Source organism: Musca domestica, unplaced genomic scaffold (genome assembly GCF_030504385.1).
Source record: "Musca domestica strain aabys unplaced genomic scaffold, Musca_domestica.polishedcontigs.V.1.1 2, whole genome shotgun sequence".
Classification (NCBI taxonomy): Eukaryota; Metazoa; Arthropoda; class Insecta; order Diptera; family Muscidae; genus Musca; species Musca domestica.
Window position 1 is genome coordinate 7,731,925 of NW_026712249.1, and position 23,558 is coordinate 7,755,482.

At 35.3% G+C, this 23,558-nt stretch overlaps 5 protein-coding genes across 5 annotated transcripts; 4 read left to right on the plus strand and 1 right to left on the minus strand.

Annotated features, from left to right (window-relative positions):
- The first annotated feature begins 1,789 nt into the window (after positions 1-1,789).
- LOC101887629 (ran-binding protein 16) lies at positions 1,790-8,610 on the plus strand. Its single transcript, XM_005182771.4, has 18 exons — positions 1,790-2,016; positions 2,239-2,468; positions 2,527-2,692; positions 2,753-2,991; positions 3,059-3,275; positions 3,576-3,674; positions 3,733-3,879; positions 3,951-4,630; positions 4,704-4,848; positions 4,905-5,052; positions 5,119-5,272; positions 5,405-5,810; positions 5,865-6,003; positions 6,087-6,164; positions 6,229-6,290; positions 7,350-7,489; positions 7,564-7,683; positions 7,755-8,610. The coding sequence occupies exons 1-18, from the start codon at positions 2,014-2,016 to the stop codon at positions 7,852-7,854; spliced, it is 3,273 nt and encodes a 1,090-aa protein (XP_005182828.1). The 5' UTR covers positions 1,790-2,013; the 3' UTR covers positions 7,855-8,610.
- Positions 8,611-9,972: 1,362 nt separating this feature from the next.
- On the plus strand, positions 9,973-11,847 carry LOC101890144 (protein-serine O-palmitoleoyltransferase porcupine). Its single transcript, XM_005182786.4, has one exon. It carries the CDS (start codon positions 10,094-10,096, stop codon positions 11,501-11,503), a length of 1,410 nt encoding a protein of 469 aa, XP_005182843.1. The 5' UTR covers positions 9,973-10,093; the 3' UTR covers positions 11,504-11,847.
- Positions 11,848-12,898: 1,051 nt separating this feature from the next.
- Positions 12,899-13,783, plus strand: LOC101887794 (TM2 domain-containing protein CG11103). The gene has a single exon (XM_005182772.4). The coding sequence runs from the start codon at positions 13,028-13,030 to the stop codon at positions 13,634-13,636; it is 609 nt and encodes a 202-aa protein (XP_005182829.1). The 5' UTR covers positions 12,899-13,027; the 3' UTR covers positions 13,637-13,783.
- A 619-nt stretch (positions 13,784-14,402) lies between these two features.
- On the minus strand, positions 14,403-15,859 carry LOC101887961 (cathepsin B). Its single transcript, XM_005182773.4, has 2 exons — positions 15,363-15,859; positions 14,403-15,224 (listed from the first exon to the last, which is right to left on the minus strand). The coding sequence occupies exons 1-2, from the start codon at positions 15,744-15,746 to the stop codon at positions 14,580-14,582; spliced, it is 1,029 nt and encodes a 342-aa protein (XP_005182830.1). The 5' UTR covers positions 15,747-15,859; the 3' UTR covers positions 14,403-14,579.
- Positions 15,860-17,795: 1,936 nt separating this feature from the next.
- Positions 17,796-21,560, plus strand: LOC101888130 (uncharacterized). The gene is made up of 3 exons (XM_005182775.4): positions 17,796-18,117; positions 18,190-18,345; positions 18,471-21,560. The coding sequence occupies exon 3, from the start codon at positions 18,477-18,479 to the stop codon at positions 21,420-21,422; it is 2,946 nt and encodes a 981-aa protein (XP_005182832.1). The 5' UTR covers positions 17,796-18,117; positions 18,190-18,345; positions 18,471-18,476; the 3' UTR covers positions 21,423-21,560.
- Positions 21,561-23,558: the final 1,998 nt, after the last annotated feature.

Consider the following 23,558-nt stretch of genomic DNA (forward strand, 5'->3'; position numbering starts at 1 on the left):
ATAGGAAATGTTATAATAGTTATATGCCATTGGATTGGTTAAGCGTAATGGCAAAATTACTGCAGGTAGAACAAAGCTACCCCCTATGATGTCCTTATTCTGTCAAAACATATACACATCTTGTGTTGTATATTTAAAAGCCTATTTGACACTATAAGAGTTGCATTTTTCTAGTTTCTTTAAAGTTGAGCAACATTTCTTATTAAGCCATGCTCGTACTGATAATTTTCTGGCAATTCCGTATATGTACTACTAACATAAATACCATGGTAGATGAATCATGCATCAACGCTAGGAAACATTTATACATCAAAAATTGTTGAATGTTTTTTTTTTCAAATATAAGTAGATTTGTATATGTTTTCTTATACAACGTCATTCAGAGGCTATAATAATAATATAGTATAATAATATAATATAATAATATAATTAGCTTTTTTCAACAATTTTTAAAAATTTCAATAATTTGTCATTCAACATTTTCTTTTCCAAAATCGGTTTGACATTTCCTTGTCCCAGCAGCTGTGTCGATGTGACTATCTGTATTCTTCTACCATGGGTAATATATAATGAGCTGTCACTGGAATAATTTTAACAGCTGTCGGACGATTGACTTAGAAATGACAGCAGTGTGAAGTTGTTCGCAGTTTGTTCATCTCACCCTCTACATCATGGTGGAAAATGCAGGTAGTCTATTGTAATATTTTTGACATACCAATGTCAACCCCGGAGAAAACTGTATCAAAATAACCTATCCAATTTACTGTTTCACCGTGGTACAAATGTTGTAAAAGAGTTGTATGTAAATAACCTATGCGACAATTTTAAATAGAAAAAAACGAAAGTTCTGAAACTTATAATTCTATATCCAAAAAATATAAAAAATCAAAAAAGTATATGTCCTTTAAAACCATTTTGTGTTCTTTCTTTTAATTTTTGCATTTTTCTTCCTTCCTTTTAATTTTGCCCAAATGTTAAATGTTTTACGAGTTATTAAGGTATGGAAATGTTTTGCCCATGGAAAAATTAAGAAGTTAAAGCCATGTAATCATATGCTTAAAATATTTTCAAAATTATTCATTTGACATTTCATTGTCAAAATTTATGTTTATATTTCTATGCGGTAGGATTTTACAAGGTAAATTACAGAAAATGCAGAGATGGATTTGCTTAATTGAAATGGCTTTACCTTCTTAACTTTACCATGGTTTTGTCACTTACAAAAAGGATAAAAATCGTAGATTCTTCCATGGTACAATGAAGAGAAGGTAGGTCAACTTTGAAAAAATTGCAAGTATAGAGGTCTACCTGTTTGGCTTGTAATGTCAGAATTACTATCAAAACAATAAAAAAGCAAACAACTTGTTGCATTGATTTTGAAAAAATAATTGAAAACCGCGATAACTGAATGAAAGGTCAAAATTTCTTTTCAAAATCATGTTCTATATATCTCTTATTTGTTATTTCGCGACAAAAACTGTAGATTTTGTCGATGCATTCGTTGCAATAAGCATTTTGAAAACGCCCGAATTTGAATATTTTCTGAACAATTGTTTATTATTGAAAAGAAGACACACACATAAGCATATGAAGTTGACATATTAAGCCAGAAAAATGAAAAAATTGAAATCATATGGTAGTTCTGCCCTACCTTGAATTCATTGTACCATGGATTCTTCCATATTATGGAATTTAGCTAATAAGTCTATTTATCAAATAGTCATTGTCGACCTATAAATCCCTGATCGAAAAGAAAATAAAAATGGCGAGCGAACTCTGTTTATAGTAGGGAAAAGATTTTTTTGAAGTATTTTAATAAATAAATTTAATAAAAAATATACAAACTAACTCAAAACAAAAACACATTTGAGGAATAGAATTTGGATACACATAATTTATACTCCTAGTACCGATTTTCGCGAAAGTCTATACCCTTTATCGAGTTGCCTCGATATTTGCAATAAAAATTGTTTGCAACGATAGAAAACAGAAGAAACAACAGAAATAAAAATAATGGTATGATTTAATTATAATTAAAATCTATGATTTGTAAAATATGCACGGGAGTAATTTCAACACAAAAGTATTAAATGTAATCGCAAATAAATTGCATTTACATAAATATTGAATGTATGCAACACCGACCGGTCCGGTGTTTTTCTTTAGAGGTTATGATGCAGCTCTGAGATGTGCAAAAAAAAGAAATAATTTTTTGGTAAACCGTTTCATTCTGTTTAGGAAATTCAACAATTAGAAATCCTATGCAAACAGTTGTACGAAGCTACAGATTCTGTATTACGCTCCAATGCAGAAAAGACCCTTGTACAGTTTGTAAGCAGTCAAGATGCATTGCCCAAATGTCAAATGCTATTGGATCGTGCGGATTCCAGCTATGCCCAGCTTTTGGCGGCAACAACGCTAACAAAGCTCATACAGGGACTCAATTTGGAACAACGCATTGACATCAGGTACAACTATTAAGAAATCACATTTAATTACATTTTCAAACAATTGCCTGTTTTTTAGGAGTTACGTTTTAAACTATTTGGCAAATAGACCAAACCTACAACATTTTGTGGTCCAGTCATTGGTTACACTACTTGCAAAAATAACAAAATATGGTTGGTTTGATACCTATAAAAATGAGCTGGTGTTTCAAACCTTGTTGGAAGACGTTAAAACATTTTTACAGGTATTCGCTTCCGTTTGAGAATGGTAAATAGAAATAAATGCAAACATTTGTCTTTTCCAGGGATCTGTTGAACATTGTACATTTGGTGTGCAAATATTATCACAACTTGTTTTGGAAATGAACTCCATTGTGGAAGTGGATGCCCATATAACCTTTTCAACAAGTCGTAAAATTGCCACCTCATTTCGTGATCAACAATTGTATGATATATTTCTATTATCTTGTAATCTACTGGTCACGGCACGAGATAATAGCAAAACAATCAATTTCATGGATGAAGCCCAACAGGCTTATGTTAAGTATGCTATAAAAATATTAACATTTTTGTACGAGAAGTATATTTTGATATACATATTTTTATTTCAGCCTTATATCACATGTGTTGCGTTTAACGAAGAACTGCTTGAGTTTCGATTTTATTGGTAGTTCGACAGACGAGTCTTCAGATGATATGAATAGTGTACAAATTCCAGCATCTTGGCGCCCCGCATTTCTGGATCCAAACACATTGAAGTTGTTTTTCGACTTGTATCAAATTTTACCAAATGGTTTAGCCAGTTATTCCCTGTCATGTTTGGTGCAGGTGAGTGATAGTGTCTATCTTAAAAGTTTTGGGAGAAAAATGTAATCGATCCCATTAAAAACAAAGTAAAATTACATCAGGCCATAATTTATATGAGACAGACACCTCTTGAATAGTAGTTCTAAATGTCAAGTTATTGCTTATGCTTTCAACCGATTTCTATTTGAAAATACTGAATGAATAAAAAAGGAGTTAAATCACCAAATCGGTTCCTATTTGCAAATACCGGATACATATCCGAAATCCATGCACGACTCCTAATTAAGGAAAATTAAAAATCCGTAATTATTTGTTTTATAGATGACATCCGTGAGGCGTTCACTTTTTAGTAACTCAGAGCGCAACAAGTTTCTCACTCACCTAGTGGAAGGTGTAAAAAACATATTGGTTAATTTGCATGTAAGTAAATGAAATTCCAAATGCCTATACTCTTTTCTAAAACAGTGCCTTTTTTTAGGGACTTCGTGATCCAGACAATTATCACGAATTTTGCCGTCTTTTAGCACGTCTAAAATCGAATTACCAACTAGGAGAATTGATTGCTGTGCCTTGTTATCCAGAAGCTTTGGCTCTAATAGCAAAATTTACAGTTGAATCACTTCAGGTAAGGGATGCATCTGTGGCCTCATAGAAGTCGAAAACTTAGAATACACATATATAACTTCATCCTCATAGATGTGGCAATTTGCTCCAAATAGTGTCCACTACCTACTTACTTTGTGGCAGAGAATGGTTGCCTCAGTGCCATACGTTAAATCACCCGAACCACATTTGTTGGGTACATATACACCGGAAGTTACAAAAGCCTATGTTGAATCACGTTTGAATGCCGTTCCTGCCATTGTCAATGACCACATGGATGATCCACTGGATGATTTGTGCATGGTGCTGCAACAGTTGGAACAATTATCGGTTATCGAACGTTGTGAATACGATAAAACATGTTCATTGTTGGTGAGACACTTCGACCAAAAAGCCAGCGAATATGAAAGCCTACTGCAGACGCCAAACGCAGATCCTATAAATGTTACCATTCATGAGCTGCAGCTGACATGGTTGGTGTATATCATTGGCTCGGCCATAGTGGGCCGTCTTACTGTGAACTCGAATGACGATCACGATACCATGGACGCCGAATTGATCATAAGGGTATTTCAATTGATGAGATTAACTGATGCTCGACTACCACAAGCAGGCTGTGAAAAATTGGAATTAGCCATCCTAAGTTTTCTGGAACAAGTACGAAAAATGAATATCAGTGAGCAAACACAAAAGCCCAATGTGTATAAAAGATTGAATGAGGTTTTTGGCATAAGCGATGAGCAAATGCTATTGAGTTTTATAAATCGTAAAATGTAAGATGTTCACCCCTTTTTTCCAAGTATCAAACATTCACATTTCAGTTTCATTTTCTCTGTATATTTCCAGTATTACAAATCTAAAGTTTTGGGGTCATTCAGAACAAATTATAACAAAAACCTTGATGTTGTTGTCAGATTTATCGGTGCACTTTAATTCTGTGAGGAAATTGGCTAAATTGGAGGAAGTCCAGTTCATGTTGACACACCATACGGTAGGCATTATAATTCATGGAATTTAAACATTTTACTATCATGTGATTTTTTGTAGAGCGAACATTTTCCATTCTTGGGTACAAATTCATCACTAACTGAAATGCGTTGTCGCACAATGTTTTACACATCACTGGGACGTCTTTTAATGTTTGACTTGGGAGAAGACGAAGAACGTTTTTATAGCTTTTTAAATCCCTTAACAAGTAAGTGACTTTGTTTAATTTTTATTTTTTGTGTTAATGTTCATGAGCTCACTTGTTTCTTTGCAGATCAATTTGAATCACTTGGGCCGGTTTTAATGGATGCCAATAGCTTTCCCAATGAAGAGGCCAAAAAGGCTATAATTGGTTTGGCACGTGATCTGCGTGGTCTGGCCCAACCACTAACATCACGAGTTCCTTATACCATGCTGTTCGAGTGGCTGTAAGTGTATGCATTTGGATATTGTTTTTTAGGGAATACAAAGAGATTAAAACACATTTCGTGTTCGATTTCTTGCAATTAGGTTTTAAAATAGTTCAAATTTTAGTAAAGTTTTTTCATTTGTTTTTGAAGTTACTACTCGGACTATTTGCCCATGTTGATACGTGCAGTGGAACTGTGGGCCCATGATCCAGCTGTTACAACACCTGTCCTTAAGCTTTTTGCCGAATTGCTCCATTGTCGCACCCAACGCCTGCAAGGCAATGTCTCAAGTCCAATGGGCATACTATTGTTTAGAGAGGCTTCAAAACTCATCTGTATATACGGAAATCGTATACTGCATTTAGATGTACCCCGCGATCAGCAATATCCAATGCGTTTAAAAGGCATCTCGGTATGCTTTACCATATTGAAAAATGCATTGGGTGGCAATTATGTGAATTTTGGCGTTTTCAAGCTATACGGTGATGATACATTGGATAATGTTTTAAACATTGCGGCAAAAATGATAATGTCTATACAACAAAACGATTTGTTGGTAAGTAGATTATGAAAAGGTCGGGCTATATTTTTTAATCCGTCTTCTTTTTAGGAATATCCGAAATTGGCATCATCCTATTTCAATTTATTGAACTGCCTATCTCAAGAGCATATTAGTTTTCTGGCTGGGTTAGAACCTGGTGCATTTGTTTACATTCTTGAAAGTTTATCTAAAGGTTTTACGGCTTTGGGTAAGTGTTCGGGTTACGTGCTATTAAAAGCGAGAAATAATTTGAATTAATGTTTGCTTTTTATCTTTTTGTAACACCTCCAGATTCAACTATTTATATAACCTGTTGTTCCATTTTGGATAGCATTATATCCTATATATTTAAACAGTTACAATTGAAAAGTAAGTAAACTTGCCAGTCCAGATCGCCGGAATATCTATAAATTTCTATATATTTAACTTTCAGTGTCTACATTCCCCAACAAGAAACTACGCAGTTTAACACCTGAAAATGCGAGATTTTTAGAGGTAAGAATTAAAATTGATTTTTATACGCTCCACCTTGGAAAGGAGGGTATATTAACTTTGTCATTCCGTTTGTAACATCCCTAAATGTTCATCATGGACCCCATAAAGTTAGTGATGTCCGTGATGTGATGTTTAGTGATGTTCGTACGTCTGTGGAAATCTCTCTAGCTTCCGAACGAATTGAAGTAGATTGATAAAATTTTACACAAATGTATATTATGTCTGCAGGACTTTTAGTATTAAAAATGGGCCATGTAGGTCCACGTTTTGGTATAGCCCCCATATAACGATACCTGCCGATATTCGGTATTTTGAAGATTTTAGCGAAATTATTCACCGGAATTGTTTCAAATTTGGTATTTGAAGTTCGTAATAAATACTACAACATAAGACAGAAAATTGTCTGTGCAGGTCCACGTCTTCGTATAGCCCCCATATAACGATACCTGCCGATATTCGGTATTTTGATGATTTTAGCGAAATTATTCACCGGAATTGTTTCAAATTTGGTATTTCAAGTTCGTAATGGATACTACAGCCTAAGACAGAAAATTGTCTGTGCAGGTCCACGTCTTGGTATAGCCCCCATATAATGGTACCCCCTATATTCGGTACTTTATTGATTTAAGCGACATTATTTACCGGAATTCTTTCAAATTTGGTATTTCAAGTTCGTAATGGATACTACAGCCTATGACAGGAAATTTTCTGTGCAGATCCACGTCTTGGTATAGCCCCCATATAATGGTACCTCCCTATATTCGGTACTTTATTGATTTAAGCGACATTATTTACCGGAATTCTTTCAAATTTGGTATTTCAAGTTCGTAATGGATACTACAGCCTATGACAGGAAATTTTCTGTGCAGGTCCACGTCTTTGTATATTTAAGACTTTCGTTATTTTTAAGATCTTAACAGAATTTTTAACGGATGTGATTGTTTTTGAGAATTGCCCAATTCGTTCCAAATGGTGGAGGGTATTCAAAGTTCGGCCCGGTCGAACTTATAGCTTTTTTACTTGTTATAATTTGTATTTTCATGTTTTGCCTGTCCATAGGTTGTTAAAATGAATTCTGACATTCTACAAAACATGATGTCAACTCTAATGAACAATGTCATGGCTGAAGATTGCAAAAACCAATGGTCCATGTCCAAACCTTTGCTAGTTCTTATATTATTGTATGAAGATTATTTCCGGTGAGTGAATCATTTTTATCATTTTTTTCATGCAGTCGAAAATTACAATTAATTATACTTTTTTTTCTTTCTAGAACTCTTAAGGAAAATATTCTACGCGCACAACCAATAGAAAAACAGCAAATTATGGCTCAATGTTTTGAGGATCTAATGAATGGAATTGAACGGAACGTTTCTACTAAAAATAAGGAGAAGTAAGAGTTGTGCTACAGGCATCGTCTCGATCCTTTTGAAAAACCTACTGATACATTGTACTTTCTTTCAGATTCATTCATAATTTATCATCCTTCCGACGTGACGTGGTTAATTTACCAAAAATGTCCAATTATAGTGCTGGTTCGTCATATAATGATGATTTTTCATAAAAAAAAACTAATTTACATCTATATACAACACACAAATAAAAAATAAAACATAGCTCTCACTTATGTATAAACACTATTTATAAATTGAAAAAGAATTGGCGGCCAATTTGTTACCCCGAACTATTCCTCCGTTACATACATACTCAGCTGAAAAATGCGTCTGGTTTCGTTAACCAAAATAAAAAAAAAAAAAATATTTCGATTTGATCGTAATTAAAATACTGATTGCATTCAATGTTTCAAACAATGAAATGAAGACACGAATAAATAATAAAGATTCTATTGCATGTTCGGGATATTTCAAGTTAATATTTTAACCTGATTTGTACTTGTTTCGACTACAAAAAAATCTAAAATCAGAATTAAATTCTTGATTAAATTGTAATGCTTTTTGTTTGCTTTATAATAAGAGAGATCTATGTACTACCCCCCCACTATACATAAAATGTGTCTTGGTTTTTTTATTCATTTTCATTGTCGGCTAACATTTTTTTCCTTTTGTAAATTCGTACCAAATTTATTCAGAGAATAATTATTCCGTTTCTGTGTGATTTCTTAAAATATTGTGAAAGCGTGTGAACGACAACGGACTGTTTTTATACATTAACACTTATATACACATATATTATTTTTGGATATTATGTTTTAAACAATTCCCCAAATTGACCGGCTCTCATGAAAGATACATTGTTTAAGTAAAAAACGAAACAATTTTTTGTACTTTAAATAAAGTTATAAATGTAAATAACAAACATATATATCCAGATAATTTGTAATTCTGCAAATTATTTTTCAATTTTAAAAATGGGTTAGGACGGGGGAGCGTCTGTTTGTCAACTTTGAATTACTCAGTAATTTGGGTGCTTGCCCTCTCGAATAGTGAACATGGTATAATTACTACAGGTAGCAAATGGTAGAAGAATACAGGTAGTCGCATCGAAACAGCTGTCAAACTAATTTGAGAATTGAAAATATTGAATGAAAAAATATTTAAATTCGTAAAAATTGTTGAAAAATCCGAATTATAAAAACCTCCAAATGACGTCGTATAAGCAAACATTTAAAAATCTACTTATGTTTGAAAGAACATTTAAAATTTTTGACATATCAATGCTCCCAAGTATTGATGCATCTACCTGTATTCTTGTGCCATGATATTACCGCAGAGCAACATTCGGCGTATGACGGTTTCATGAGGTGACCAGTTCGAAGAAATCTAAACCTATTCGAAAATTTGATGATACTCGCGTGCATATTTTACAAATGACTAGATTTTAATTATAATTAAATCATACCATTTCTTCTGTTTTCTATCGTTGCAAACAATTTTTATTGCAAATATCGAGGCAACTCGATAAAGGGTATAGACTTTCGCGAAAATCGGTACCTAGGAGTATAAATTATGTGTATCCAAATTCTATTCCTCGAATGTGTTTTTGTTTTGATTTAGTTTGTATATTTTTTATTAAATTTATTAAAATACTTCAAAAAATATTTTCCCAACTATAAACAGAGTTTGCTCGCCATTTTTATTTTCTTTTCGATAAGGGATTTGTAGGTCGACATTGACTATTTAATAAATAGACTTATTGCTAAATTCCATAAATACGATTTTTATCCTTGTTGTATATACAAACAAAACCATGATAAAGTTAAGAAGGTAAAGTCATTTCAATTAAGCAAATCCATCTCTGCATTTTCTGTAATTTACCTTGTAAAATCCTACCGCATAGAAATATAAACATAAATTTTGACAATGAAATGTTGTCAAATGAATAATTATGAAAAATTTGCAAGTATATGATTACTTGGCTCTACCTTGGTAATTTTACCATGGGCAAAACATTTCTATACTTTAATAACTCGTAAAAAAATTGGGCAAAATTAAAAGAAGGAAAGCAAAATGGTTTTAAAGGACATATACATTTTTGATTTATATATAGCTAGATTAATCTAAAAAATAAACTCAATGCATAACAAAAATTACTAGCGAATTATACTATAGGACGTAGATTTGATCCACATTCTGCAATTGTGCCATGATTGTGGCTACATGGTGTATGTGTATTCTTCAAAATAAATTTCAGACTCCTTGGCAGCTATTTCATATTTAGACGGCATCAAAGCATTTTCTTTTACGACACACTGTATTTGTCGGCGTCACATCGCCTCTTCTTTTGTTTATAAAAACTATTTAATTGCCGGTACCGCAAAGAAAATATATTTTTTTGTTTATACTATGGATTATTATTACTATGATGAACATATACACGAAAACGATGCGGAGGACGATTATGAATATGACGCGACAGCGGAAGAAACCTTTGCGGACGTATGCAAGGGATGTATTATCCAGACAACGCAGCAAATCCAACAATATATCATCATCTTGCTAGGATGTGGTCTGCTCCATCGTATGCTGTGGGAACTAATAAAGCGTGTTCGGGAAATAAAGATGGCATATCATTTTTTATCGATCGGTTGTGGATTACTAAGTTTATGGCTCTACGTTGGTCCGTCCACAGTGTATATTGTTGTTAATATCCTAAATATATGCTCCTTTGTTCGAATACTCTACGCACTGCAACGTTTAAGGCACAAAGGTTTGTGGTCTTGTACATATATAATTTTTAGTCAACTTTTGGCCGAGTTGCTGTTGAAACACGAAAAATTCGAGACAATACGTGGTCCTCAAATGGTGGTTAGTATGAAAATGATATCGGTCGCCTTCGAAATCCAGGATGGCCGTGAGACATTCCAATGGATTCCAATTATAGGGTATTTGTGCAGTCCATCTTCTTTGATACTTGGTCCTTGGATTCCTTATAAAATGTATAAGGAGCATAATAAGACTAGTGCAAAAACTGTAAAGCAGATTTTGAACATAATATTCTATATTGTGTTGTCCGTTTTGCATTTGAATCTCTCCAATTGTTTGTTACCGTGGTTGAAACAACTTTGGAATGGCGGATTATGGTATCGCACGTACCTGGATGCAATGTCTGTTCGATGTAGTCATTATTTCATTAGCTATCTTTCACATGCAACCCTATTGTGCAATACATGGGCACATTCCTCATATTTGACAATATCTTCTGGGCCATTTCGAGTTGTAAAGCCTTTTGAAATCGAGTTCCCCCGATCGCTTTCAATGGCAATACGCCATTGGAATATTCCCATGCATGTGTGGTTGAAATCGACCATCTTTCAGCGAGTACGTTCATCATATGTTTTTGCAATACTTCTCACCTATTTGGTATCCTGCCTAGTACATGGATTTAATTATTTGGTCTATTTAATACTCATGTCGTTGGGTTTATTTAGCTATTTTGAAAATAAACTGCGGCGCACATTGGCCCAAGTATTTAATGCCTGCATAGAAGCTACACCCTGCCGTAATAGTTGTAAATACAAGCATTGTCCCCGTAATAGTCGTCTTCCCTGGTATACTACCCCTTGCCTAGTGGTACGTTGCGTAAATTTTATTTTCGGTCTTATTTCCGTTGTACAGCTGGCCTATTTGGGTGTTATGTTAAATTCGAACAATTCAACGGCAGCCCTACTAGATAATTTGTTGGTCTGGTCGAATATGAAATTTTTTGGACATTGGCTAGCATCAGCAATGGCTTTATTTTATTTCACCATTTGAGTCTTACTTTTCCCGAATTTATATCTGTGTTAATCTTGCCACTGGCACTGTGTACTTACTATAGATCCTTAGAAAATAAGCTATGTAATAGTATTAAGATTAATACTTGTTAAACAAATTTTTATACATATATTTATACGTGAACGTAATGTTAAGAAAATAATAAAAAAAATGTGTTTATAATTTTTTACTGAGTACTATACAATGTCAATTTTAGAACAATTTAAGGCGAGAGGTGTATCGCGTTTTACTGTAGTATGACAAAAAAAAATGGGTTGTTGTGAAGAGGTGACTGAATATTATTCGTTAATGCCAAATCCATAAGTTGGGATCAGTATTTTTCTGACACAATTTCTAATTAAAGAGAACATCGAGTTACTGTTGTATTTTTAAGATACAAAAAAATACCCTTTTCAAAACTAAAGTTATTTACCTTGAAAAATTTGTATATTCGTGGTATTTCATATCGAAGGCGTACGGCGGTTATTGAGGAGTCTATCCAATAAGATCGGTCAGGAGGCGTAAATTAAAAAATGTGTTTTGGCCGCAGTTTGGTAGTCCTTAAAAGTGAAAAAGTTATTCCCCACAAATTTTATAAATATGAATTTTATTTTCTATTAAAAGTCAAGCTGGGAATACATAAAGCGCTTATTTGGCTGGCTTAAGTCATCGGCTGACTTCTTCGTAGATGAACAAAGGAGTTTTAGGTTGACCTAGTTCATTTCCGAAGAAGCCAGCCGATGACTTAAGCCAGCCAAATAAGCGCTTTATGTATTCCCAGCTTCACTATAAATAAAAATAAGATTAGAAATTATTCAAAACAATTTTCGTAAAAACTAGTAGAATTTTTACCCGTATTTGATTAAAATCCACTCCCGTACACGAAAAACTATTAAAGGCGACGGTACATAAGCAGCTTGGCATCATGGCTAGACATATTAATGTTAAATAATGATGGGAAACGACGGCAGGATTCGAGTGCTACTGACATTCCTTTCTGATATGTCACAAAATATGCCACGCGAAGAATTCAAGCTGTTTATGTACCCACACCTCCAAAACTTCCAGAAAAATTAAGAGAACACACATCAATTTAAACTAGTTTTTTGTAATTGGCTTACTTGCTCCTTTCGGTGAATCATTTTACTGAACTATTCCATAGCGAACTAAACAACACTTCACGCAGAAAACGAAGCATGCCGGTTTGCCGGCGTTGCAAACAATCTGCGGCGGCACATTATCATTTCGGTGCAGTTTATCTTCTTTTTTTTTGTTATTTTAATTATATTCTATATATTCTTTTTATGTTTTTTTTTTTTTAATTTTATAAAGATTAGTTTTAAAGTATCGATGCGCTAAATTATTTTCTTTGTTGGCGGTGACTTTTAGCCGCTTTGGGCCGACACCATCGGCGGCTAATATTTGTAAAAACGAGCGCCGCCGACAATAGAGTCGTCTCCATATCTGCTCCAACAATTTGGTGACAAACAATTCCATAGTTTTAATTCTAACTTTTACGAAAAAATGATAAAAATCTACTGCCAACAACTTGCTTTGTTGATATTGTTATCCTACGTCCACTTGGCGATATCTATACAGGCACGGAGCGATCGTGAACAGCAGGTTACCCCTGCAATTGGTAATAATGCTCGTGTAGCTGCTGGCGACAACACTAATTATCGAGTTTGGGGACCGAAAGTCTTGTGCTCTATGCTCCCCGATGATTTCCTGGAATGCAACAAACCCATCGATCACAAGGACAACAAAACAGCCAAAGAAGAAAAAGGTTACGGCTGTTTGAAATTTGGTGGTCTCAACTATGAAGACGTAGAACATACTAAAGTGCAATGTACAGTATTTAATGACATCGATTGCCACGGTCCAAGAACATTCCACAGAGATGGGGTACCATGCATCCGATATTCCGAACATTATTTTCTGACAACTCTGCTGTATAGTTTGCTGTTGGGTTTTTTGGGTATGGATCGATTTTGTTTGGGACAAACCGGAACAGCCGTGGGCAAATTGTTGACTTTGGGTGGAGTCGGTGTTTGGTGGATTGTCGATATTATATTACTTATTACTAATCGTTTAACACCCGAAGATGATAGCAATTGGAATCCATATGTTTAGCAGAGGTTCTTCTGGCAACGAGATAGAGAAGAAAATTAGTCTTAGAATAAAAAATAAATTGTGATATTGAATAATTTTTATGCCTACCTAATTGTTTAGTTTTTAAATTGTATAGAGAGAAACATAATTAAAATCTTCAAAAACTAAGTACATGCATTTTTTAAAACAATCAGAGACTGACGAAACTCCAAATATTTTTGAATATGGATGACCAATGCCAGTCACACAATCGGGGCCATACTTTCCAGTTCATGGAGCGGGATCGGATTACGTAAATTTTTAATAAATGTTTCTATATAGGTTCAGTGTTTGTTATAGCGCCCATACAAAGCTACCTCCTGATTTTAAATTCAAAATCACGATTTCCAAACCCCACCAATTAATTTGGATTATTAACTATGAGCACCCTATGACTATAAGGAAAATTTGAAACCTCCAAATTCGGCTTCAAAATGTTTGTTTGACATGTGTTGTGGATGTATCCACAAATCATACATTAGGCCTAAGCTGTGCAAAGTGTGCAATTCGGTTTCGTCTCTAAGTAAATGGTAAACTTTCATCTAAAAATAAGTAAATATTAAAAAAACCTTATGGGCTTCAACCATTTTTTCCTGTTCATATAGGTACAATGAAAACAGCGTAGCTTCCGAGTAAATTTAAATTTTAGTGGTCCATATGAAATGTAACTCATTTTTGCCAAAGAACCTTATTTCATCAAAGTACATCCATTCATTCGTATGCATTCGTAAATTACAAAGCATCTAAATTTATTCTGATATATTTAAAATTTCCTTTTATTTAAAATCGGAGATCACACTAAAGGAATGTTCTCTACATATATATTTGTAAAACCCAAATTCACAATTTCGACAATACAATATGAATACATTAATATAAGATTATTTGCTAAATATCTCTTAAAAGGCTTGTTTTTTTCTGTCATTTAAAGCTTTGGCAAGCCTGCTGAAATCGAACTTTCAATACCGCAATGATCTTCACCACGTAGAATTTTAAAGAAGCCATTGTTGCCCCAATCTGTATTCCATGAATTGGCAATCAACCAATAGGGTGTTCCTTGTGGTTTCTGCACTCCCCATCCCAAAATGCGAATAGCATGACCACCCAATTCTTTGCCATGAACATGTTGGTAGACACCATCCTTGTACAGAATTAAATCTTCATAGACGGTAAAAGCGCCTTCGACTGGACCATTTGTCATAATTTCCTTTTGAATATCTTGGATGTTTTTGGTAACAGAATAGGCCTTTGCTCCGTAGTGTTTATCCTTTTTGTAGTCAACATTGTAGGATGCTTGACATTGATGTTGACAGCGGGGGGTTTTTCCATGTTCACCATCACATGGGGGACGGGTGCCATTTACATGATGTTCACATGGGGCGATTTCATAGGGACGACATCCTTGATTGGAACCATAGGCACCACCACTTACAATACCCTTTCGTGTCCAATAGCTCCAAGCGGCACCGGGAAATCCGCCATTGCAACCAAAACCGCAAGTATGGCAACAGGAAACCAAGTCATCGGCCGAAAAATGGAAATGTACAGTTCCATTCGAATGAATGCAAACCTACAATCATATAAAGAAACAAAGCAATGATAAGATGGGGCATTAACAATCAAATTAAATAACAAACAAAGAAGCTTAATAATTTAACTGATAACGCCAAATCAATTTGCGTATTGAATCAGCTCAATGTTTACATACTCGATCAGACATTGCTTCTACAGCACCAAATGCCCAGCATGAACCACATGACCCCTGATCTCTGATTTCCTTTATTGTAGGGCAATCAGGCCATTGACTGCGGGCATCGAATTCCTCTGGTATTTCGATATCTTGCAAATGATGTTCTTCCCCCAACACCAATTTCTTATCGGGCAAAGCAAATTTATGGGCATCAGGATGAACGCCCATCAAACGATGAATGTGAGCTAAAGATACGGATTCGGGAAAATTCCTTCCAACCGTCCATGTTTTGGCCTTATTGCGGACAATCTCAATAAATTGATCCGACAAAATGTTGTCCTCCTTGGCCAAAACCTGGCTCAAGGCTAGGACCACAGCAAGCAAGACTAATTGCAAACGCATAACTTTTTTCTTTTTATTTAACAAAGACGATGACTAAACACAAAACCACAAAAACGACTCAACTATCCGAGAACAAACAATTGTTTAACGAAAGTATGAAATGAAACTACGCTGTTGCACTTGGGGAACGAAATCAATTAGGGATAGGTAAGACGATTTGTGATTAATCGAATAATCGACTATGGATTTGGGTAAAACCCGAGTACTCGACTATTCATTGGAATTAGGGGAATTATGATACTATGAAATACGAATCGTGTCGTATGAACGGGTTAATTGGTGTACTAATTCTGAGAGCGAGCAATGCCATTGAGATTGCAATAAGAAAATAGCATTACATCTTTCCCTTAAAATAACTTATTTTTTTCAAGAGATATGGCAAGCCTTTTGTAAATGTAACTGGTAGTCACTGTGCATTTTTTTCACAGTGGCATCTTCATTTTAGTTTAAAAATAATAAACAAAGCGAATTTGAAATAAATATATTATTTAGTTCTTCAATATGAAAAAATAAACGATTTGCATTATTCATTTTTGTATTTGAATATATTTTGCTGTTATTTCCATAATATCACTATAAAATATGGCAACATGAATTCTGTAAACTTTTCCTTAAAAGATAAAGGGAAGTTGATCGGACCTTTTGCTTAACGGACAGTTCATGTTTAAATGACACTTATGATAACGTAAAATAACTTATTTTCTTATCTATCGAAAAGATGTAATAACCGGTCATAAATACGTAAAGATTTGTCAACATCTCATTCCATAGCACTTTTCATTTAAGTGCAAATTGCCTTTGACTGTATCATGTAACATCTTTAAACAAAAAATTGTTTTTTGTTATTACATGTTTCATTTAAATATTAACGGTCCGATAAGCATAGCATGCAGGGTGAGATGAAAAAACTCAGACTGCTGTCATTTCTAAATCACTCGTCCGACAGCTGTTAAAATTATTCCAGTGACAGGTCATTATATTGTTTACAAGTGTACAAAAGCATTTTGGTGAGAATTATCCAGAAAAAAAGTTATTCCTGATGGAATTCAAGCGTGATACTGAGATAAATGCCGAATATTATAGCGAAAATATTCTGGAGGGGCACGCAAACATTTTGGCTACAGACCTTGGCCATTCCAACAGGACTCAGCAACACAACCAACCAAGAATGGTTAAAAAATCAGGTTCCTCGCTTCATTTCCAGCCCACAATGACCACCAAAATCTCCGGATACCAATCCGTTGGACTATTGTGTCTGGAGTATTTTGGAAAGCAAGTTGGACACTAAAAAATACCAAACTGTCGATCACCTCAAGCAAGCGCTTCTCCGGGAATGAGCCAAAATACCGCAGAGCAACATTCGGGCAGCATGTGTCGGTTTCATTGGCCGTTTGAAGGTCATAATTCGTGCCAAAGGTGACCAATTCAAACAAATCTAAACTTATTCTAACTTTTGATGCTATTTCCGACATTTTTTGCTTTCATTCAAGAAAATTTAAAAAAAATGTTTAAATTATGGCCTTTGACTTTGTTTCAGTTTTTTATCTCGCCCTGTATATTTCAGAAATACATCTCTGAGGCTATCTTTACCCGCTTCCTGTCACAATTATTCAAAATTATATGCAACAAGTTGGTTTTATTTATTTGTTATTTAATAAAATAATAAATAAAAATTAATCTTAATAATTATTATTTAACAAATGAATTGTCTAGAAACTTAATCCAAAACATGACAAAATTAAGAAGGTAAAATCATGCATTCATATGTTTACATCTTTTTCAAAATTATTCATTTGAGAATTTGATCCTGTTTTTTATTCAGTGACATTTGAAAAGGTAAATTACAGAAAATGCAGAGATGGATAGTCCTATTTGAATCATTTATCCAAAGAAATATAAACATTTGGGAATTTACAATGCATGTATGCCAAGGAATGAGGTCCACGAAGAAGAGGTAGGACTGTATATATGTATCTATTTATGCAAAACAAATCTTCTATTTTAAATACAAGAAAGTATTCTCTTCGCAGGGATATTATGCAAAATGCTGCCGCTCAGAGAATAAATTTGCATATAATGCCAGTGTGTTTGTGATCGGTCAGAAGCCAGCATAAACACTGCAGCCGTTAGTGGTAACGATGGGCCTCCAACTGTACAGCACCGGTTAGTTGTGATTTAGCCATCAATCTCAGTGCTCAGTGGAGGAAAAGCATCCAAAAAGAAAACAGCCCAATCGGCGACACTTTTAATTATTATTTTCAGTATAGAATTTTTGTCTTGTGCTGAAAAAAAAAAAAACACAACAAACTATCGTCGCTGCTGTTGCTGCTGCTGATTTATTTATATGTCCCCCAAACCAAAAAGTGCATGTGTGAGACGAATTTACACATATTTTTGCTGTTGTTTGGTTTAATATTTGTACGTCCACATTTAAATTTTGCAGAAGAAAGGGATCTTCGCAGATCTATATATACATTACCACAATTCATTCGTTAGTACGTTGTCTTCAGTTCGCACCAGAATCATTCTTTTCTTTTAAAACGAGGAGTTTCTTCTGCATGTGCATCAGATTTTGTCGCCGCAGACGATAGAAACAAAGGTGAGTGCCTAGTTGTGAACTTTTATATAACAAAATATTTGCATCGTTTCTTTTTGTAGAACTCTCATCATAATTATATTAAAATAGTTTAGTTATTTGAATTATATTTTTTCTATTGCTTTCAGTTCAACATGAATGCTGAAAAACTTCGTAGGTTACAGGCCCAGGTTCGGATAGGAGGCAAGGGTACTCCACGTCGCAAGAAGAAGGTAATGCATCAATCGGCTGCCACAGATGACAAGAAATTGCAAAGCTCTTTGAAAAAATTATCCGTTAGCACCATACCCGGCATAGAAGAGGTCAACATAATCAAAGACGATCTAACGGTTATACATTTTAATAATCCAAAAGCTCAAGCATCTCTATCTGCCAATACGTTTGCCGTTACAGGACATGGAGAAACCAAAAAGATAGTAGAAATGTTACCGGAAATTTTGCCACAGTTGGGTCAAGATACGGTTATGCAGTTACGTATGTTTGCCAATACCATGACAGGCAGCCAGGCTGCAAAGTCGAGCAAAAAGATAGGCACATTAGAAAATGTAGCCGAAGAAGATGATGAAGTTCCAATGTTGGTAAATGATTTTGAAGAAATAGCCAAAATGGATGAAGCTAAAGCAAGCAAAACCGCTAAGGAAAAACCGAAAATTGATACAGCCAACTCCCAAGACTCCTTGCCGTTAAATAAAGAAAATGGCGATATCGGCCAAAAGAAACCAAGTGCAGAACAACCAAAAATCGAGTCAATTGCTGCAAAGAGCGATGAAAAAATGGACAAGAAAACAAATAAAAAACAACAAAATAAACAGTCGGCCAATGGGACAGCTAAAAATAAAAATGAAACGTCTAAAACCGACACCAAGCAACAGAAGCCAAATAAACAAGCAAAAAATGCTGCTGTGCCAAGTGAGAAGAGTGCAGGAAAACAGCAAGACTCCAAAGATGTCAAGTCTACAAACTTGGAGGGAAAACCGGCAACACAAGTTGCAGGTGGAATGCAATCCAAAATTGATGCACCGAAATTGGAGACCAAAATGGATTCTCCAAAGATTGATAAAAAGAAAGATATTCCTTTGAAAGCAGAGAAAGATATAAAAACCAAAGACAATTCAAATGAAGTACCAAAATCTGAAACCAAAATTACACAGGTCCAGGTTGAAGCTCAGCCGATCAAGGATGAGAAAAAACAAGAGAACAAAATTGAAATTAAAGACATAAAAATGCCAGAAAATAAGGATCAAAAACCGGTACCACCACAGCCAACTGTTCAGGAGCCTAAAGAAGTAAATAAAATTAACGATAAAATTCAATCTGCCCCAAAGGCTGCATCACCTCAACCAATATCGCCACAAACGAAAGATATGCAAATACCAGGGCATCAGGAATCAAAGCAAATGGAATTACCAAAAGATCATCTAACTCCAAGAGGACCATCACCTCAACCAATGGCAAAAGGAAAATCTAAATCAAAGTCACCACAACCGAAGGAAAAAACCATGCAGCAGCAAAAAGTATCGCCAAACGATGCAATACCTATTGGGGAAGAATCGAAAGATTTAAAGAAAATGGAAATTCAGAAGGAAAATACAACCCCAAAGAGTCCATCACCCCTACCAGCGGGGCAGAAACCAACAGATATAAAGAAAATGGAAATGCCAATAGAAAGTACAGCCCCAAAAAGTGCATCACCTCAACCACAAGATATGAAGAAGCCGGAATTACCAAAATGTCCATCGCCTCAGCCATCGCCTAAATGTGTATCAACACAACCTGCTATTCAAGAACTGAAAGATGAAAAGAAAATGGAATCACCGAAAGATGATACAGCCCCAAAGATAACATCACCAGAACCTACGCTTCAAGAACCGAAAGATGCAAAGAAAATTGAATTGCCAAAAGACAACAAAGCTCAAACTGCTCCAAAGAGTCCGTCACCACAACCGATGACACAACAATCAAAAGAGTCCATTAAAATGGATATTCCAAAAGACGATAAAGCTCAATTGGCTCCAAAGAGTCCATCACCGCAGCCCATGGCGCAGGGCAAATCCAAATCGAAGTCACCACAACCCAAGGGTAAACCAACGCAAGAGGCTCCGAAGAATCTAAACGTACAGGGACAAACAGGAACAAAAAGTCCTTCACCACAGAAATCAAAATCTCCTCAGCCAAATGATGGAAAGAAACAGGAGTTAATTGCCAACAAAGCAGATAAAGATTCTCAAATCAAAACTAATGAGAAACAAGAAATAAAAGAGGAAACAAAAGAAAAGGGCAGTACTCAAATAGTCAAAGAAGAAAATAATAGCCAGAAAATTCCTGAAATCAAATCTGAAACAGCAAAAGATGGTGCCATGAAATCCGATAGTGCTCAACAGCAAACTGCAGCACCAAAATCTCCAGACGTTCAACAAGATCCAAAGAACAATAATGCTTCAGCCGGCATGCCAGCTAAAAACGATACAAAAACGTCCAATGCAAGTGCCCAAAAAGCATCCCAAGCAAAAAATGCCAAGCCGACGGGTACAACAAAACCCCCCAATCAGCAAACAAAACAGAGTTCACCGAAAGCCATAGAAAAACCCAACACACCAAAAACTGCAGCATCTCCTCAGAAATTGGCAACATCTCCAGCTATGAAAAAAACCAGTGCAACTTCATCACCAGTAACATCACCTCCTGCAACACCGACTGAATCTCCTAACAAACCAGCCGAAATTAAGAACAGTGATGCCAAAACGGATGCTCAAAAGAAACCCCAAGGCCAATCAGCCCCCAAACCAACACAAACCGCAAAGACAGCTCAAACAAAGCCGGCTAGTACTGGAAGTAAACCATCACCGCCAAATACACCAGCAACACCAGGAGCCAAGAAACAACCTCCTTCTATTCAACAAGATAATAAGCCAGTAAAACAGACATCTACTGCTCCGAAGCCCCCGGACAATGCTGCAATCAAAGCCAAGTCGAAATCACCACCAAAAATAGATCCCAAACAAACTACTGTTCAAAAAACAAGCAACAATCAACCAGTCAGTGCTGCTCCCCAACAACCTGCACCGAAACCAAATCCTTAACTTATCACTTAAGCAAGCATTTTTTTCTCTCTCTCACGCATTTGATTCATTACTAATTTCTATTTAATTGCACACGTTTATCTTTTTTTTTAAATCTTTACTAATCCATCAGCAGATTTTTTATTTTGTTAATTATTAAAAACACAAAAAATATACCATCCATTTCCGAACTTTGTAATCTATGTCGATAACAATAAATGGTTATGGTTGGCACCAAAATATTCAGTGTTTCAATGGGGGCTATTCGAAGACGTGAACATGCACGGGCAATTTTCTGTCATAGGCTGAAGTATCTATTACGAACTTCAAATACAAAATTTGAAACATTTCCGGTGAATACTTTCGCTTATATCACCAAAATCTCGAAAACAGGGGGTACCATTAAATGGGGGCTATACGAAGACTTGGACCTGCACATACAACTTTCTGTTTTTAGGCTGTAGTATCCATTATGAACTTCAAATACCAAATTTGAAATAATTCTGGTGAATAATGTCGCTAGAATCCTTAAACTCCCGAATATCGGGAGGTACCGTTATATGGGGGGCTATACGAAGACGTGGACCTGCACAGACAACTTTCTGTTTTAGGTTGTAGTATGTATCAATTATGAACTTCAAATACCAAATTTGAAACAATTTCGGCGAATAATGTCGCTAAAATCATAAAAATACAGAACTTCGGGAGGTACCGTTATATGAGGGCTATACGAAGACATGGACCTGCACAGACAATTTTCTGTCATAGGCTGAAGTATCCATTACGAACTTCATATACCAAATTTGAAACAATTTTGGTGAATATTGTCGCTAGAATCATCAAAATACCGAATATCGGCAAGTATAGTTATATGAGGGCTATACGAAGACATGGACCTGCACAGACAATTTTCTGTCATACGCTGAAGTATTCATTACGAATTTCAAATACCAAATTTGAAACATTTCCGGTGAATAATGTCGCTAGAATCATCAAAATACCGAATATCGGCAGGTATCGTTATATGGAGCTATTCGAAGACGTGAACATGCATGGACAATATTCTGTCATAGGCTGAAGTATCCATTACGAACTTCAAATACAAAATATGAAACATTTCTGGTGAATAATATAGCTTATATCACCAAAATCCCGAAAATAGGGAGGTACAATTAAATGGGGCTATATTAAAACGTGGACCTACATATTCAATAACGAAAGACCTCCAAACATAATATAAGGGGCGTCTGGTTACCCTAAAGTTTATAACAATTGTTACAAATTGTTACTGGAAGTCGTCTGTTTACCCAAAAGTTCTGCAAAAGAGAGCGGTCGGAGAGAGAAATTTTGACAGTTCTTTCAGTGAGAATTTGCAAATTCTTGCTGGAAAAATTTCTTCTTGCAATCGCTTGCAACTCTTCTTCTTCTCATTCATCGGCATTCAATCAGATGTTTTCTATTGTCTGTTATTTATTTTTGTGCTTTCAATTTAAAATATATTTTTGGATTGGCAAGACTAATAGTTTTGGAGAACAACTTTATAAAATGTGAAAAACGTAAATGTTAATATGTAATAAGAAAATAAAAGACAATTTTCAACATTTTTATTTAAAAAACTTGTAAAATTAGTGTTGGTTCCTTTGTTTTAATTCTCCTTATGGGGACAAATTGGTTTGTTTTGACAAATGCAGACGAATTAGTAGCAGCACAAGCAAAAATACCGTCTATTTACGTCACAGCAGTTTGCTTCTTTGCAAAACACAATGTCGCAGCAAGCATTGCCTACAAAAGACGTCACAACCACCAATTTCTCTCAAAATCAAACGACACAACACCGCCATTGAATACGCCGAACAGCCACAAAGGAGTCGCTGCCACCACAGCCGCCATTGAATCTGCCACCACAGCCGCCATTGAATCTGCCATTACATTCAGTAGTTTTGCCACCACAAACAGTACCGCCAACAACAAGTCAACAGTTGCAGACTCAAGTGCATCAACTGCCGCCATTGTCTATCAAACACAGATGAGTCTTTTCCAAATTCACTTTCAAATAACTCCAACGGAAATGCACATAAAAAAATTATCCCTTGCCTATTTTTTCAGGTCTTCCAGAGGAGTGGCAGGCATTTTTCGAAGCCTACGAGAGCACACAAC

Coding starts and splice junctions, on each gene's coding strand:
- LOC101887629 (XM_005182771.4), top strand. Junction 2,693..2,752: donor ACGTTAAAACATTTTTACAG/GTATTCGCTTCC, acceptor TGTCTTTTCCAG/GGATCTGTTGAACATTGTAC. Junction 4,631..4,703: donor AGTTTTATAAATCGTAAAAT/GTAAGATGTTCA, acceptor GTATATTTCCAG/TATTACAAATCTAAAGTTTT.
- LOC101890144 (XM_005182786.4), top strand. CDS start 10,094: ATGGATTATTATTACTATGATGAACATATACACGAAAACGATGCGGAG.
- LOC101887794 (XM_005182772.4), top strand. CDS start 13,028: ATGATAAAAATCTACTGCCAACAACTTGCTTTGTTGATATTGTTATCC.
- LOC101887961 (XM_005182773.4), bottom strand. CDS start 15,746: ATGCGTTTGCAATTAGTCTTGCTTGCTGTGGTCCTAGCCTTGAGCCAG. Junction 15,225..15,362: donor TAGAAGCAATGTCTGATCGA/GTATGTAAACAT, acceptor ATATGATTGTAG/GTTTGCATTCATTCGAATGG.
- LOC101888130 (XM_005182775.4), top strand. CDS start 18,477: ATGAATGCTGAAAAACTTCGTAGGTTACAGGCCCAGGTTCGGATAGGA.